At 34.8% G+C, this 18,464-nt stretch overlaps 1 protein-coding gene across 2 annotated transcripts in view; it reads right to left on the reverse strand.

Annotated features, from left to right (window-relative positions):
- The window catches only part of AMN1 (antagonist of mitotic exit network 1 homolog), a 106,370-nt gene that overhangs the window by 63,911 nt on the left and 23,995 nt on the right, over nt 1-18,464 (reverse strand). For both annotated transcript variants that reach the window (XM_036759679.1, XM_036759680.1), the window contains exons 4-5: nt 14,116-14,333; nt 13,487-13,543 (exon numbers count right to left, since the gene is read on the reverse strand). In XM_036759679.1, the coding sequence (XP_036615574.1) occupies nt 13,487-13,543; nt 14,116-14,333 (275 nt within the window). The remainder of the gene's footprint in view (nt 1-13,486; nt 13,544-14,115; nt 14,334-18,464) is intronic.

Raw genomic sequence — 18,464 nt, forward strand, 5'->3', positions numbered from 1 at the left:
TATATTCAGTTATACTAGATTGCCATAAAGGGCATACTTGTACATCTTTAGTACCATACAAATTAAACTACCAAAGAATTATTTTATCGCACTAGAAAAAAATTGCCATGAAATTCATCCTAAGGAACAAAAAGAATTTCAATGCAAAAATGAAAAAAGTGGGAAAGTACTAGATTTCAAACTATATTTGTTGTTGTCATTCAGTCGTTTCAGTCATGTTTGACTCTTCATGATCCTATTTGGGATCTTCTTGGCAAAGATACCGAAGTGGTTTGCTATTTCATTTTCTAGCTCATTTTACAGATGAGGAAACAGAAAAACAGGGTCACCCAGCTAGTAAGTGTCTGAAGTTGGATTTGAATTCAGGTCTTCCTGACTCTAGGCCTGGCACTTTATCCACTGCACCACCTAGCTACCCATCAAACTATATTACAAAGCAGAAACCACCAAAATAATTAAGATATCCATTAAAAACAGAGAGGTTAATTAGTAGAACAGATGAAATACACAACATTTATAAGCAAATGAAAACAGTACTATAGCTAGTCTAGCTACTGAGGTAAGGACTTACTATTGGGGAAAAATCCTGAGAAAACCTGGAAAATAGTCTGGTAGAAATTAAAAATAAACCAATGTCTCATATCACATACAGAGATACATGGATGGAAACATAGATACATCACAAACATAAAAAGTGACAAAAATAAATTAGAGGATAATGGAAGAAATAACCTTTCAGACTTACGGATAAGGGAAGAGTTTATGATCAAACAAGAGATAGAGAGGAACGTAGAAGATAAACTGGACAATTTTGTTGGCATAAAATTTAAAAGCTTTTATACAAAGAATAATGTAGTTAAAATTAGATTAGCTATTCAGTGCTATACCAATCAAACCCTCAAAAATTATTTTATAGAGCTAGAGACAATAATAACAAAATTCATTTGGAAGAACAATATGTCAAGGATATCAAGGGAATCTAAAAAAAAAAATACAGTGAAGGAAGGTGGTCTAGCCATACCACATTTCAAACTGTATTATAAAGCAGTAATTATCAAAATAATCTAGCACTGGTTAAAAATAGAGTGGTGGATAGGTGGAATAGATTAGGTACACACTACATTATAATAAATGATCATAATAATCTAGTATATGATAAACCCAAAGATCCAAGCTTTTGGAACAAAAACTCATTCTCTGACAAAAACTCCTAGGAAAACTGAAAAAAAGAATGGCAGAAACTAGGTATAGACCAACAACTCATACCAGATACCAAAATAAGGTCAAAATGGGTACATGATTTACACATAAAGGGTGGTACCATAAGCAAATTAGGAAAGCATAGTATAGTTTATTTATCATATATACAGATAAGGAAATAATTTAGTACCAAAGAAAATATAGAATGACAAAATGCAAAATAGACAATTTTATCTATATAAAATTCGAAAATTTTTGCATAAACAGAACCAATGCAACCAAAATTAAAAAGAAAGCAAGAAACTGAGTAGAGGGGGGAGGGAATTTGTAACAAGTATCTCTGATAAAGGCTTCATTTCTAAAATATATAGATAACCTTTTCAAATTTACAAAAATATGAATCATTCCCAGTGGAGAAATGGTAAAAGGATATGAATAGGCAATTCTCAAAAAAATCAAAGCTATCTATAGTCATATGAAAAAATTCTCTATATTGCTTTTGATAACAGAAATGCTACGGGAAGCTATGTGGTACAGTGGATAGACCACCAGCTTCGGAGTCAGGACAACCTGAGTTCAAATCTGGCCTCAGATATTTCACATTAGCTGTGTGACCCTGGGCAAGTCACTTAACTCTGACTGCCTCACCACCAAAAACCCCAAAACTCTGAGGTACCACTTCACAAGTCTCAGATTGGCTAATATGACAAAAAAGGAAAATGACAAATATTGAAGGGGATATGGGAAAAGTGGGACACTATTGCACCGTTGGAGTTGTGAAGTGACCCAACCATTTTGAAGAGCTATTTGGAATTATACCCAAAGGGCTATAAAGTTGTAAATACATTTAGATCCAGCAATACCACTTCAAGGTCCATATGCCAAAGAAATAAAAAAGGTGGGGGAAATGACCTATTTGTACAAAAGTATTTATAGCACCTCTTTTTGTGGTGGCTAAGAACAGGAAATAGAAAGGATACCCATCAATTGGGGAATGGCTAAACAAGCTGTAATATACGATTATAATGGAATATTATTGTGTTACAAGAAATGACAAGCAGGAGGATGTCAGAAAAACCCAGACTTACATGAACTGATGCAAAATGAAGTGAACAGAACCATGACAACATTGTACATAGTAACAGCAATACTGTATAATGAAGAACTGTGAATGACTTAGCTATTTTTCACAATACGATGATCTACGACAATCCCAAAGGATTGTATATTATTGTATACTATCTGACTTCAGAGAAAGAACTGATAGTTTGAATACAGACTGTTGGAGCACTTTCACTTTCTTTCTTTCCTTTTCTTTTATTCAAGTCTTCTTGTACAAAATAACTAATATAGAAATGTTTCACATGACTGCATATGTATAACGTATATGATTGCTTACAATCTGGGGGAGTGAGAAGTAGAATTTGGAATTCAAAACTTTTAAAAAATATCAAAAACTTTTAGCATGTAAGTGGGGAAAAATATATTAAAATTTTAAAAACAGATTGGAAACATGTATCTGGGGGAAACATCTTTGCAGTAAGTTTTTCTTGACGAATGCATCTAAGATGTATAATGAATTTATTTAAATTTCTAAGAACAAGGGATATATCCCTGTAAATAGTTAAAGTATATGAACAAGTAGTTAAGAAATCTTAACCTGTAGACAACATATGAAAAAAAGGCTCCAAATCACTAATTCTTGGAGAAATGAAAATTAAAGTTAAATCTGAGATTCCATCTCATAATCATCAGACTGGCAAAGATGACAAAAGAATGAAAATGACCATTATTTGGGGGATGTAGGAAAACAGGAATACTAATGCACTGTTGGTGGAGCTGTGACTTGGCCCGGCCACTGTGGAGAGCAATCTGGAAAACATGTCAAAAAACTCAATAAACTGTACATAACCTTTGATCTAGTGATACCACTATTAGTCTTATACACCAAAGAGAACAAAGAGGAAAAGGACCCATATGTACAAACATTTTTAGAGCAACTTTTTTTATAGTGGCAAAAAAACTGGAAACAGGGATATTCATAGATTAGAAAATGGCTAAACAAATTATGGTAGATGAATTTAATGGAAATATTTTATACCTTAAGGAATGTCGAAAGGAAGAATTTCAAAGAATTGAGGGAAGAGCAGAGTGAATTGGTGCAGAGTGAAAAGAACAGAACCAGGAGAACAATTTATACAATAACAAGATAGAGAAAAAACATTGAAAGGCTTAAGACTTCTGATTAATGCAGTGACCAACAAGCATTGCAAAGGATGAGGAGAAAGCATGACACCTAGCTACTGACAAAGAAGTGACTTGACTCAGGATGCAAAATAAGGTACAACCAATGTGGGAATTTGTTTCACTTGATTATCCCTATTCCACACAATTTTTTCTTCTTTTTTTCCAATGGCAGTAGAAGGTAGGAAGGCAATGGGGAACAGAGATAGGGGGAGGAAGGAAAAAAGAAAGGAAGGAAGGAAGGAAGGACATAGGGAAGAAGGGAGGAAGGAGATATAGAGGAGGAAAGAAAAAGGAAGGAAGAAGGAAAGAAGGAGAAAGGAATGAAGAGAAAAGAAGGTCAACTAAAGAGCCTTTTTTTTAAAATGCACATAAAAGAACAAAAAAAGACAAGAAATCAGACAAGATAGTTTGAAAGTTGTATGTTGAATTTATATACATATTTTTAAAAGCAAGAGGCACATGTTAGCAGTTTTATGGACAATCCTCTTTTTCCATTTTATTATGTACACATAAGCACCCATTTTGTTTGGTGTTAATTTTTTTTTGCTAACCATATCCTTTTTTGTCTTTTTTCTCCCATTTTGCTTGTTAATTTAGTATTTTTATTTTCCCCCAGTAACATGTAAAAACAATTTTTAACATTAGTTTTTAAAACTTTACAGTTCCAAATTTTCTCCCTTCCTCCATCCCCTCCTCCTCGCATTGAGAAGGCAAACAATTCCATATAGGTTATACATGTGCAGTCACGCAACAGATTTCCATAATAGTCATGTTATGAAAGAAAATATAGACAAGAAAAAAATCAAGAAAAATACGGTAAAAAAGTATGTTCCAATTTGAATTCAGACACCATCAGTCCTTTCTGTGAGGATGAAAAACATTAAGTCCTTCAGAGATGTCTTAGATAGCTTCATTGCTGAGAATAGTCACTCACAGCTGGTCATCTTACAATATTGCTGTTACTTTGTACACAGTACATTTCACATTACATCAGCCCATCCAAGTCTTTACAGGTTTTCCTGAGAGCATCCTGATCATCACTTCTTATAGTACAATAGTATTCCATCACAATCATATACCACAACTTGTTCACCCATTCCCCAACTGGTGGGTAGCCCCTCAATTTCTAATTCTTTACCCCCACAAAAGAGCTGCTATAAATATTTTTGCACATACAGGTCCTTTTCCTTTTAGTTTTTGATCTTTTTTGGGATACAGACCTAGTAGAGGTACTGCTAGGTCAAAGGATATGCATGGTTTTATAGCCCTTTGGGCACAGTTCCAAAATAGCTCTACAGAATGGTTGAAGCAGTTCATACTCCACCAACGGTGCATTAATATCTTATTCTTCCTACATCCCCTCCAATATTGATCATTTACCTTTTCTGTCCTATTAGCCAATCTAATAGGTATGATGTAGTACCTCAGAGTTGCTTTAATTTGCATTTCTCCCATCAGTAGTGAGTTAGAATATTTTTTCGTATGGCTATAGATAGCTTTGATTACTTCATCTGAAAACTGGTCATAACTTTTGGTTATTTATCAATTGGGGAACAGCTCTTATTTTTATAAATTTGACTCAGTTCTCTGTATGTTTGAGAAATGAGGGCTTTATCAGAAAAAGTTGGTTCAAATTTTTTTTCACAGTTACTATTGCTAACTGTATTTCCCTCCATCCTATTCTCACCCTCTTATTTATTCTATTCTCTCTCTCCTTTCACCCTGTCCCTCCTCAAAAGTGTTTTGCTTCTGACTATCCCCTCCCCAAACCTACCCTTCTATCACACACCCCCTTTTCTTATCCCCTTCCCCAAGATAGATTTCTATCCCCAATTGAGTATGCATGTTATTCCTTTTTTGAGCCAATTCTGATGAGTAAGGTCCACTCATGCTCCCTCCACTGTAAAAGCTTTTTCTTGCCTCCTTTACGTGAGATAATTTATCCCATTCTACCTCTTCCTTTCTCTTTCTCCCAGTACATTCCTCTCTCACCCCTTCACTTTACTTTTTAGATAATCATATCTTCATATTCAACTCACCTCTGTGCCCTCTCTTTATGTATATACATATATATGCATATGTATGTATATATGTAAATATTCCTTCTAACTGTCCTAATAATAGGAAAGGTCTTATGAGTTATAAATATCATCTTCCCATGTAGAAATGTAAACAGTTTAACCTTATTAAGTCTCTTATAATTTCCCTTTCCTTTTTATGCTTCTCTTGAGTTTTGTATTTGAAAGTCAAATTTTCTATTCAGTTCTGGTCTTTTTTATCAAGAATGCTTGAAAGTCCTCTAATCCACTGAATGAACACTTTTTCTCCTGAAGGATTATACTCAGTTTTGCTGCATAGATGATTCTTGGTTGTAATCCTAGTTCCTTTGCCCTCTGGTATATTAGGTTCCAATCCTTCTGATCCTTTGATGTAGAAGCTGCTGAATCTTGTATTATGCTGACTGTGACTCTACAATACTTGAATTGTCTCTTTCTGGCTGCTTGCAATGTTTTCTTTTTGACCTGGGAACTCTGGAATTTGGCTATAATATTCCTGGCACTTTTCATTTTGGGATCTCTTTCAGTAGGTTATTAGTGAATTATTTTAATTTCTATTTTACCCTCTGGTTCTAGAGTATCAGGCAATTCCCATTTTTTGTCTTGACTGCTCCCTTTCAGTCTCTTTTGCTGGCTCATTCTCTGTGTCATGCTTCCTACCTGTGGATGTTTCTTAAGTTCCTGTCCTAGATGTTCTTCTTGGTACTCTCTTGGTTACCTCATCAGCTTCCATGGTTTTAACTATCATCTCTATTTTACTTCTAGATGTACATATCCAGCCATCTCTTCCCTGAACTTAAGCCCCATATAACATATTTCGTTTTGGATACTTCAAAGTCAATGTTCCAAAGACATCTTAACGCAAAAAGTCTAAAACTGAATTAATTATCTTTTCCCCAGAACTACCCTATTTCTGCTGAAGGCATCATCATCCTCCAGTGTCTCAGATTGTAATCTTGGCATTATCTTAGATTCCTTACTCTCTGGTCTCCAACATAGCCAATCAGTTGCCAAATATTGCAATTTCTATCTTCACATATGACATGTTGGTTAGAACAAACCCAAAATCTAAAAAGGGTTTTTTTAAGAAAGAATTTTATTAAGTCAGAGGGGTGCCACAAATAAATTTAAATAGACAGAAGCACAAAGCATCCAACACTATCAATTTATTAGGAAGGCATAAATTTACAATAAAGAGGGTCAATGGATTCTTTAGTGAGCCTAAAGACCTCAAGGAGAAGAAGCAGCCCCCCTTTTTTTAAGCATAGAACAAAGTACAGCAGTTGTTAGGCAGGGAAAACAATATGACTGGTTAAAGGACTGACAGCATCATGTAGGCAGGGATATATGATTGGTTGAAAGCCAGTCACAACTCCTCCTTCCATCCTGACAATGTTATTGATATTGTCCACCTGGATCTTGCAGAAATAACTAATGGAAGAAAACAAATTTCCTCTAAGTATACAAAAACAGCTAGAGACAATATAATTCCTGGAATGGCACCATGCTGGCTGATAGAGGTAACAGTAAATGTCCTGAAATTGAGCCAGTATAGTTAATGATATAGAGGATAACAAATTTTCTTGACATGAAGTGATTTGCAGGCTGTGCTTAGACAACAATTCCCTTTGAACTTAAGTGTTTTATGAGAGCACTGAATTTTTAAACTTAGCTCAGAGTTTTCTTCAATTAATAGTTATTTGCTTTTTATAGTTACTTAGAGTTTTTCTTTCATTAAAGTGACAATAGGAAAACAACTTTTACATCTGAGAGAGGAAGACTGAACTTTTGAACTCATGAGTTTCTTCACTTAGAGACAAGGAAAAGGACTTAGGCTGTTATACAACATACAAAATAGAGTTACAAAATGTAATCAGTTACAAAATAGGATCAATTGCAAAAATGATTCAGAGCTAATTTGATTTTTCTCAGGGGATAGAGCCAGAAAAGGTATGGCTAACTGCCCCTGTCAACTTTTGTGAGTTTTACATTATATAGAATTCAAACAAAGGTACAAGCTGAGGGGCCTGTATGTAGGCAATTTCCAAAAAGGGCTGTTTCCATAGGTTGTTGACAGGTACATAAGCAGGCAAGTATAAACATTCAATAAAATTTGGGCAAAACCAAAACACAAGCTTTTTGGGTGGACCCAAAACTCACAATTTTTTGGTAGACCCAAAATAAGACCTGGGTAGGGTCCAAGCATTCCTTGCAGTAATCTCCATCTCCCTTGGAGGGTCACTGAGGCTAGCATAACCTACATGTAAGTTTTGGGTTAAATGATATCTAGCTACTCAAGGTCAAGTTCAAATAATATAATAAGATTTTCCAAACAACAAAGTTTTCCCCACACTTAGCATTACACTAAGCACTGGGGATAAGGCAAAAATACTCCCTGTTCCTAAAGAAGCACCCAATGTAATAGGGGAGACAACATGCAAACAACAATGTATGTACAAACAAGCTATATACAGGATAAACTTCAAGTATCTGAAGGGCCATCATGGGAAGGATAGATTTTATTCTGTTTGGTCCCAGCTTTTTTCAAAAGCTTTTTCAATTTCATAACTTTAGGATAAATCTAACTGCTGTGGAAGTGCTTTCCAGTTTTCCTAATAGTTCTTGTCAAGTTAGTAGTTCCTTCCCAAGCAGTTTCTATTCTTGGATTTATAGAATACTGAATTGATGAGGTTCATTGTTTCTGATCTGTCCTTAATAGTAGCTGGGTGGGTGCATTGGTAACTAAGGTGGGGTTCCAGATGGGGCCAATGAAGGGAGGTCTGATTATATCTTCGCTCCCAAGTAGGCCCAAAACCCCTAGCTACAAGGTGCTAAGCCTATGTGGGCGTGAAGCCCCCAGGGTCCTAAGGAGAGTTGCTAAGACCAGAGCCAATAGTAAGAGCTTAAGTTCTGGTCACTCAGATGATGTTTTATGACAGTTAAAGAGTACATAAAAAGAGAAGGCAGAGCTATTTGCTTAGGGCTCTCACTCTTGGTGGTGTGCTGATGTGGAGACTCTGGGCAGCTCTAGTTAAAAGCCCTCCAGCTTGTAAACCCAGATGTTCAGACTTTAATGTTAAACTCTGGTAACTATGCATTGTGATTTGAATCAGACAAGGTCTGTCTGTTGATGTTTGTAATTTGTTTGTATTTGCTCTGAAGTTCAGGGTGCTGGCTTTTTCCCCTGAACTAAGTGAATGATGTCTGTATGCTGGATTAAAGTAAGCTTATTAACCCCTTAACGTTGTTTTCCTTAGTAAAGCAGATCAAAAGAACTTGGGCTTGCAGCATTCTGTGTGCTGGCTGTTGTTGGTTTTACACAGCCACAGCAGCTGCTAGCCGAATTGCTGCAACAGTGGGTCAGTGAATAGAAAACTGCACCTGGAGTCAAGATGAGTTAAAATCTGGCCTCAGACACTTATTAGCTTTTTGGCTCTGGGCAAGTTACTTAACTTGTCTGCTTTAGTTTCTTCATCTATAAAATGGGGATAATATAACCTACTTTACAAGGTTTTTGTGTCAGATAGTATTTCTAAAGCACTTTGTAAGCCTTAAAGCAATATATGAATGCTAGCTGTTATTTTTTGTTATTCTTATGTCTGTTCTTTATTTCTTCAAGGAGTATTTTATCATTTTATCTATATAAGTTGTGAGTGCACTTTGGTAGAGGAGATTTTATACATTTTTATAGTTTTTTTGAATGGGACTTAGTTATTTGCTGGTGGATTTTGCTGTTGCTACATAGAAATGCTGCTGGTTATTCTGAGTTTATTTTGTATTCTGCTGTTTTATTGAAGCTATTGTCATAATTAATTTCTTTTATAATTCTCTAGGATTTTCTTAGTAAACCATTACGTCATAATCATAGTAATTTTGATAAATCATATTAGTAAACAACATAATCATAATAATTTACCTATTCTTGACTATATTACAGCATTTCCACAACTACGTTTAATAACATCAGGGAAAGGGGAGGCATCCTTAAGTTACTCCTACATTTACTGGGAAAGCTTTGAGTATTTCCTCATTGCTTATAATGGTAATTTTGGTTTTATATATACCATATTTTAAAATGTCCTTTTATGCCTATACTTTATCAGACTATTAGGATAAATGAATGTGGTACTTTGGACAAGACTTTCTTTTTTTGCACATATAAATATAAACATATGGTTGGGAAGCTTTTGCTTTTAATGATTGTGTTATTTTCCTAATTTTAAACCATCCACATAAACCTGTGATATAAATACAACTAGATCATGGTGAATAATTTTGGATCTATGCGTAGTTCATTTGCCACGACTTAAAATTGTTTAAAATTTTGTATTTATTCATATTTGTGTTTGATCTGTTATGGTATTGGGACTATATTCTTTTTATCCCAAGCAAAGGTTTTATCCCTTCTTTGTTCCCTTCTTTTCCTCCCCATACAAATTTTAAAAGCCCTTTTTGTTCTGCTTAGCTTCTAACAGGTCAGCTCATTCTGATCTTTAGCATTTCTTACACTTTTTTTATAGAACTGTGCCACATTCTTATTCATCTCTGTTGTTTGGTTTTGTTTCCATCTTTTGTATGTTTCCTTTTAAAAAATTTTTTTTCAATTTAAAAAAATCCACCTTCTCTCCCTCCCTAACTGAAAAAGAAAGAAAAATGAAACAAATTAAAAACTTGAGTAGTCAAACACTCTCATTCCGAAGTTGGCTACATCCAAAAAAAGATCTCAATCTATATTCTGAATCATTCACCTCTCTAACAGGATACACAAAGCATATTTCATCATGAGTCCTCTGGGACCATGATTGGTCATGATGCCAATTAGAGTTCCTAAGTCTTTCAAAACTGTTTGTGCTATAATATTTTTGTTACTGCATAAAATGGTCGCTTGATTCTTCTTATTTCATTCTGTATCACTTTATATAAGTCTTCCTAGGTTTCTCTGAAATATTCCTTTCTCTTCACAATTTCTTACAGCACAATAGTATTGCATCTCATTTATGTTAACATAGTCAACAACTCCCCAGTTGATGGGCACCCCCTCAGTTTCCAATTCTTTGCTACTGCTAAAGTAGCTGTTATATTTTTGTAAATCCTTAGGGTTGGTTTTGCTTAGGACTATTTTCTCCCTTAAACTACTCTTCCTTTTTTCCCCCTCTTTCCTTTCTCCCCTTTCCCTTCTGTTTCCCTATTTATTGAAATGTGTTTCTGTACCCCTGCATGTGTGTGCACACGCTTGTGTGTATCTTTCCCTTTGACCAGTTCAGATGAGAGGTAGTAGGTTCAATTGTCACCCACTCTACCCACTCCTTCCTCCTTCTCTCTACTTGCCCATACCAATTATATGAAGCGATGTACCCTTCTTCTCCCACTCCCTGTACTCCCCATATATTGTTCTTCATCTCTCTTTCCATTATTCTTTTAAGATTATCAAAATATAACAGAACCACTCTCAGGTCTTCTGTCTAATTAGACTCCTTCTAAGACCCCTGATAATGATAGGATTCTGAGAGGAAGTATATATCATCTCAAATGAGAATGTAAAGAGTTAATCCTCGTTCAGTTCCTTATCATTATTCATTCTTGTTTGCCTTTTTATGTTTTTCATGACTCGTGCCATGCAACTTTTGTGGTTCTCTTTTGTGTTTCTCAAGTGACTCTTGTGTTATACAACTCTGGTCTTTTCATCCAGAAGGTCTGGAAATCTTTGGTTTCATTAAAGGTTCATTTCCCCTATAAGATTATACTCAATTTTGCTGAGTAAAGTATTCTTGGTTGTGTTTGTAATATTTCATTCCAAGCTCCCTGAACAATTAAAGTAGTGGCAGCTAAATCATGTGCAATCCTCATTGTGGCTCCTTGGCTCTTGAATTCTTTCTGGCTGTTTTTAGTATTTTTGCTTTAAGTAGGAGACTCTGGATTTTGACTGTACTGTTCCTGGAAGTTTTTCATTTTGAAATTTCAGGATATGACTGGTAGATTCTTTCTATTTCTATGTTGCTCTCTGGCTCTAGGAGATATAGGCAGTTTTCTTTTATGAAAGCATAAAAAGAAACATCTTGGTTCTTTTTTTGCTTGTGGTTTTCAGGTAGTCTAATGATTCTTAAATTATCTCTCTTCCATCTGTTTTTCAGGTCAGTTTTTTTTAAAAGATACTCCTTATGATTTCTTCCATTTTTTTTAGTCCTTTGGCTTTATTTTAATATTTTTTGTTGTCTCACTGAGTCATTTGTTTCAATTTTACCTATTCTAATTTTCAAGGAATTTGATGCTTAGGCAAGGCTTTGTATGTTTTGCACTAAACTGTTATTTCCCTTTCTAATTCTTAATTCCATAGTTTTCATTTCTTTTCCACTTTTTCATTTATAAGAAATTTTTTAACTCTCTTTAAAGACTCTTGTTTCATCTGTTCTAAGATTTCTAGTTGAATATTGTGTCCAAGTTGTACTTTTGAGATTTTTATTATAGATGATTTAGAGTCATTCTCTTTTTCAGAGTTCATGAGTGCCCCCTGTCACTGTAATAGCTATTTGTGGTAGCATTTTTATTTCGTTTGCTCATTCTTCCCAATCTACTTCCTGACTTTAAATTTTAGGTTAGAGCCAAACTCTGCAAACTTCTGGAGGAAATGTCTGGGCTACTGCTGCTGTTTTCTTAGGGTATTGACTGTTGTGTTATACCAGGATCTCAGGGACAGCTCAGGCTTGGGACCTAAAAGTTTTCAGTGGTGTGATCCAAGGTAAAGTCTGATTACTGTTCCCCTGATTTGAGTTTTGCAAGTTCCTGATCTATGTTTGAGTCTGAGCAACATGCTTGTAGGATTGTCCCATTTGGTGTTCTAGTAGATGGTTACTAGACTCAGTCATTATCACTAGTTTCTTTTAAAATTCAGCTCAAGTACCACCTGCATAAATTCCTTCTTGATCTTCCCCTTACCCCCAACTGCTAATGTTCTCCCTCCAAAAATAACTTGGCATTCATTTTGTATCTATTCTATAAATTTCTGTATATACATGCTGTCTCCCTTACAAAATCTCTCTTGGACAGCAGGGACTGTTTCACTTTTGTCCACGTACCCTTAGAGTTTAGCAGAGTATCTGACACATAGTAGATGCTTAATAAATTCTTATTGTTTGACTAATTAATTGTGTGAAGTTATATGGTCCACATCTATGAGCTGAAATAGCAACATCAAAAAGCCAAGTAGTTCCTCAACTTTTTACTGTATTTTGGGCAGGTTCTTCTCAAAGGGAGATCAAATGAATGAAACAACAGAATATATTTCCAAACTCTATGATTTGGGGAACAGGATTGCTGATTCTACCTTTTTGGTTGCTGAGGCAGTTTTCTAGATCTAGGCAGTTAGAACATAAAGATGTATAAATTCAGGGTTTGGGTATTTTTAGCAAAAAAAAAAAATCTGATGAGAATAACTTTCTATCTTCTTAGGAAGCAGTTACCACATCAACTAATAAAGCTAAAACCTGAATTCTAACTATTTTCAATACCTTCCTAATTGACGTCTGCTAAGTGGCTATCAGTAGAAAGTCAAGAAACAAATACTCATCATAAAAAACACAACACCAATAAACTAGAACAAGTTCTCAAGAATTACACTTAATATTTATCAGTTCCTACACATGCTAGTCCCTCTGTAGTCAGACTCCCTCAGGCATGAATAATAAATTTCATTGATCATAACTTCCTCTGCCAGTAAATTGGACCTTTTTTTCCATAGTTCATTCCCACAGTAATTGGAAATTCTATATGTTCATTCTGCACATTGAGGACCGAGGTAGTGAGGTAGTGAGGAAGTATCCATAGCTGATATGTGGATGAATTGCCATATTTCTTATATTTGCCTAGGAAGACATTTAGCTAATAATCAGCTTTTAAAAATTATTTTTCAAGTACTACAATTCACATGCAAGTGTACAAAATTGCTGCTGGCATTGTTTTATTATCATAAATATTTTTTAAATTACCTCTAATTTCTTAGCACATAGTCCACTAACAAGTGAAGCCACACCACTGTCAGTTACCTAGACAGATTGAAAAAGAATTATATTATAAATAGAGAAGACAGAAATATAGTGAGTGATATCTTTTCTTTAAAAAGGAAAGAATGGAAAAGGGAACAAGCATTTATACAGGCCCTATTATATGCCAGGAACTACATTAAGCACTTTATTGCACAACAACCCTGACAGGTAGCTGCTCTTATTATCCCCATTTTACAGTTGAAGAAACTGAGGCAAACAGGTTAAATGACTTGGACAGAACACAGCTAATAAGTGTCTGAGGTCATATTTGAACTCATTTATTATGGTCTCTAGGCCCAGTGCTCTATCCAGAACTCTATGTCCAGAAACCATTTAGGAAAGTTTTATTTCACTTTACTGAGAAAGCATATCATTTGCATACATCCTCTTTGTTTAAATTTGTTTTAGAGGTTAAACTATGAACACAATTACTTTTAAAGCTTAAAACTAGAGAAATATTAGAAATGAAAGAATAATTTATAAATCTTATCAATTGGGACAAATGGCTAGGTATAAAATATATCCATGTAAACTATACTATGTAGTTACATTAAACCAGTATTATAATTTACCTGAGTAGCAGAAAAGTCAATACTCTGTAAAAATGGACAGTTTTCTCCAAGGGCTTGAAGAGACACATCAGTAATACCTGAGCAGCCACCTAAGTCAACTATCTTCAGTAACCGACAATTGAGGGCAAGAGCAAGGACACCTTCATCTGTGAGATTACTGCATCTTTTCAAAGAGGCTTCAGAAAGGAATGAACAAGACGAGGCAACAGCTTTTATTCCTGATGGAAAAAAAGTATATGAGATGTGACTATAAAATGATATTACTAATTTTTAAAAATCTAAATACTAAAATTTTGATCTCCAAATAAATGTTGCTGCTTTAATGAAATTACCTTAAGAGGTTATCCATTTATTCAAAGGATGATGCCACATCTAAGAACATTTTAAAAAAAACTTTTCTTTGAGGGTTATTTGCAGAGACTGAAGCATCTTTTTGAATATCTTCAATATTCAAATGAGGTGACAAATTTTCATTGTTTAAAAGAATGGATATGATTTTTTGAATAGCAAAGCTTATTCAGAGTGAAGTTTGATGAATAAGGTGGTTGATCATAGTGGATAATATTTTCTGGTTAAAAAATTGAGTAATATTAAGTGATTGGATTGATTTTGTTTGAAAGTTATTCTAAGAAGGTTATTTTAGAAGTTTTTTTAAGTAATTTTTTAACCAATTTTTTTTTTAGCACTGAAAGAAATATACAGCCTTCCAAGGTGACAAGTGTGACTGGAACAACAGTAAATTAGATGTTCAAGTTCTAATAGATTTCTTTTAAAAAAAAACCCTTATTTTAGTACTTTACAGTCATATTTCTTATAACATAAAACAATTCAGTCAATTCAACCATTTATCAAGGATCTATCATGTGTAAGGCACTATGCTAGGTGCTGGCAATATTGTATTTGCTGTTAAGAAATGAAGAAATAGATGATTTCATAAAGATGTACAAAGACATAAACTGATACAAAGTGAAGTAAACATAACCAGAAGAACAATTCATACTATGATATCAATATTACAAAAATAAACAATTTTGAAGAGACATGAAGTGAATGAGTGGAGCCTGGAAAATTATTTAGAATGTAACAACAACACTGAAAAAACAACCAACTTTGAAAACTGTATAATCAAAGCAATGACCATTCATAATTTCAGAGGGCCAATGGTGACATGTATAGACCCTTCCCCAAATCATTTTGAACCCCCAAGACCTGAGAAAGGCCTAAAACCTGGAATGGTCAATCAGGAGAGACATTTTGGTGCACTCTAAGCTTAACCTATCATAATACTTTGTGTGTTCTGGCATAACAGACATGCTTTGCTTTGCTCTCTGAGTGAACTCAAAATGCCCACCCCTGTCTCAACAACTACAGGGCCAGATGAGGCCGACCAGGAGCATTCTTCTGTTTATGACCACTAAGGACAGGGAGCCTGAGAGTGGACATTGTCTTGAATAGTGGGACTCTTCTTATCTTGGTATTTTATGGACTTATGCTATGTAGAGGAAGCATGGATATCCTAGGACTATAATTTCAACTGACACTTCGGCACTTCTCTTACTGTATTTACAACCTATCCAATGAAGAAAATTCCTTTTTCATGCTATGGTTAAACACATATGGAGACTAAAATTTTGAGTGATACAGACATCCTAAGTCGGGATTGCTCTAAGAATATAAAAGGTCTTCCTCAACTTGCTTATCTCTGAGTTAGAATTATCTTCTTGCTCCCATGTATACATGAATTCTGCTAGCTTAAGGAAATAAACAATATGTAAATATATATCACCTAGCTTGTTTGCCTCTTTTAACCAAACTTCTAGGTTGATACACATTATCTATTACAGAGAAGTGACAGATTTTAGGTGGAGAATGAGACACATATTTTTGTATACAGTCAATGAATTTGTTTTCCTTGACCATAAATATTTGTTACAAGAAATTTGTTTTTCTTTTTTTCCCAGTGGAGTGGGGAGTGGGAAGGAGAAAATAGATACCTATTAAAAATTTTTTAAAGTGAGATTGGGGGCAGAGCTACAGATGTGAAAAATTGTATGTACTTTCAGATGCTGTCACTGCAGGGGTATGCTGGAGACAACTCAAACTGGAGCTGATTGTTAAGTTTTCTGTGTGAATATGTACACTTTAGAAATCATTAAATGATACAAATCAGGATTTTAATTTATTGTTTTGTTGACTGTTCAGACTTAAGTGGTAGAGAAAATATTAATAATGTAGGTTAAACTTAGAAGTGTGTCAGTACAGTTATGGTTCAGAGAGCCAGTTGTTAAACATTTACCCACTGTATTATTAGTTTTCCTTACCTATTTTACAAGAGACCTCTTACAATATGGGAATAATCTGTAAATATTTGTAATATAAAAGCAAAATGTAATGATAAAACTTTTAAAAAAGAAAGCATATTTCAAATTTAATATGTTAGTTTCAACACTGCTTTATTTTGCACAGTGCAAAAAGTGCTGGCTCTAGAGTAAGAAAACCTGGGTTTAAATTTTGTTGCTGACATTCATCACCTATACATGATTTTGAACAAACCATTTAACCTCTTTGGGCTTTGGTTTCTTCATCTGTAAAATGGGGATGGAAGGTTGGTTTAGATGGCTTCTGAGGTATCGTCCATATTGGGTAATTCTTTAACCACCACATTCCACCTCCCTCTCAATAAGTGTTACTTCTCCTCTGGACTGGAGGAGGAGAGAAAGGGAGAGAAAATTTGGAACTCAAAAACTTGTGAAACTGAGTGTTATAAACTAAAAATAAAAAAAAATTTTAAAAATATATTAAGGTTGCTTTTTATTTAGAAGTCATGTTGTGAAAGACTAACTTTATTTCCCTCCAACCTATACTGTGCCCCTTCATTCAATTTTCTCCCTTGACCCTGTCCCTTTTCAAGTGTTTGCTTTTGATTACCTCCTCCCCTGATCTGCCCTCCCTCCTATCATCTCCCCTCTCTTATCCCCTTCCCCACTACTTTCCTGTAGGGTAGGATAAAGGGTTGCTTTTTCAGTACCTTGTGAGGCCCCTCCTAAGCCTGAGAGAATTCTAGAATCTCTTTCCCTTATCTTGAGTTACCATAAAACTTCCCCCTTATCCTGGACCACAAAATTCCTTGTCTCTCCCTGCCTCCCCATCCTGGATCATAAAATTATGTCTCCCTTATCTTGTGTCATTCATCCTCCTTATCCCTAAATCTTCAACCCCCATAAGAAACCCACAAATCACCCTACAGGCTGTATAGCTTTTGTCTATATAAGTCTGGTTCTTTCCCTACATCAGTACCTTTTATTTAGCTCCTTGCTAAATCTCAGGTCCATGTGCTTTTGCAGCAATAAAGCTCCTATTGACAGAGAAAGTGCTTTTGCATCAATAAAGCTCCCGTTGGCAGAGACAGTCTAAGTAAATACATTCACATTTGATGAATCTGCTCTCCCAACTCTGACCTAGTCAGTAGTAGGTCGGAATCACAGAATTTCAAAATTAGAAGGTACTTGAGGGGTCTTTTTATCCTACCTGTAGCTAATCTATTCTATAACATAACCAATCTGAGATCATAGAGCCTTTGCTTAAAAGTTATGTGGATGCATCCACTCCTTCCTAAGGTAGCCCATTTTTTTGAGAGCTCTAATTGTTAGTACATTTTTGCTTACATAAAACCTAAATCTTCCTCTCTGCAACTGGTACCTACTGCTTTTAATTCAGCCTTCTGAATTCACGAGAAAAAGTCTAACCATTTTAGAGATAACTACACATCCTGACAAGTCTCTTTCTTGGTTCCTCCTTTTCAAAAACTGATTATGTGCTCAAGAGCCATGATTATTTTTATTAATAAGTTAATTTCTCTTTCTTCATCGTCTTCAGTTTTACTTTAGGTTAGGGGCTCTTAACCTGGAGTCAATGAACTTATTTTAAAAAAAACTTGATAACTATTTTAATACAACTATTTTCCTTTGTAATCCTGTGCATTTTATTTTATGTACGTGTCCATGACAAAAAAAAAAAAAAAGATTAACTACTTCCTAAATAGATTCTTCTTTCTTCTTTCCACAAAAGGTGTTGTACCAGTTCTCTATGATCTACTGTGGTTTATACACTCAGAGTGTGTAGTCCAAGCAGTTGATGGACATGTGTCTCTCTGACAATTTGGACATTAATAATTTATATGTTAGATTAGACAAAGAGAGGGGGGAAATAGCTGCTTATTACAATGCAGTTGGTTATACAAAGAAAAAAAGGTATGCTTGTTAAGGAGAATATTTATCAATAGTTACAGGAGATAAAAAGGTATGTGTTTTTGTTAGTATAGTTAGTTGTAGTAAATCAAAGGGAGGCAA

This window comes from Trichosurus vulpecula, chromosome 5 (genome assembly GCF_011100635.1).
Source record: "Trichosurus vulpecula isolate mTriVul1 chromosome 5, mTriVul1.pri, whole genome shotgun sequence".
NCBI classification, from domain to species: Eukaryota; Metazoa; Chordata; class Mammalia; order Diprotodontia; family Phalangeridae; genus Trichosurus; species Trichosurus vulpecula.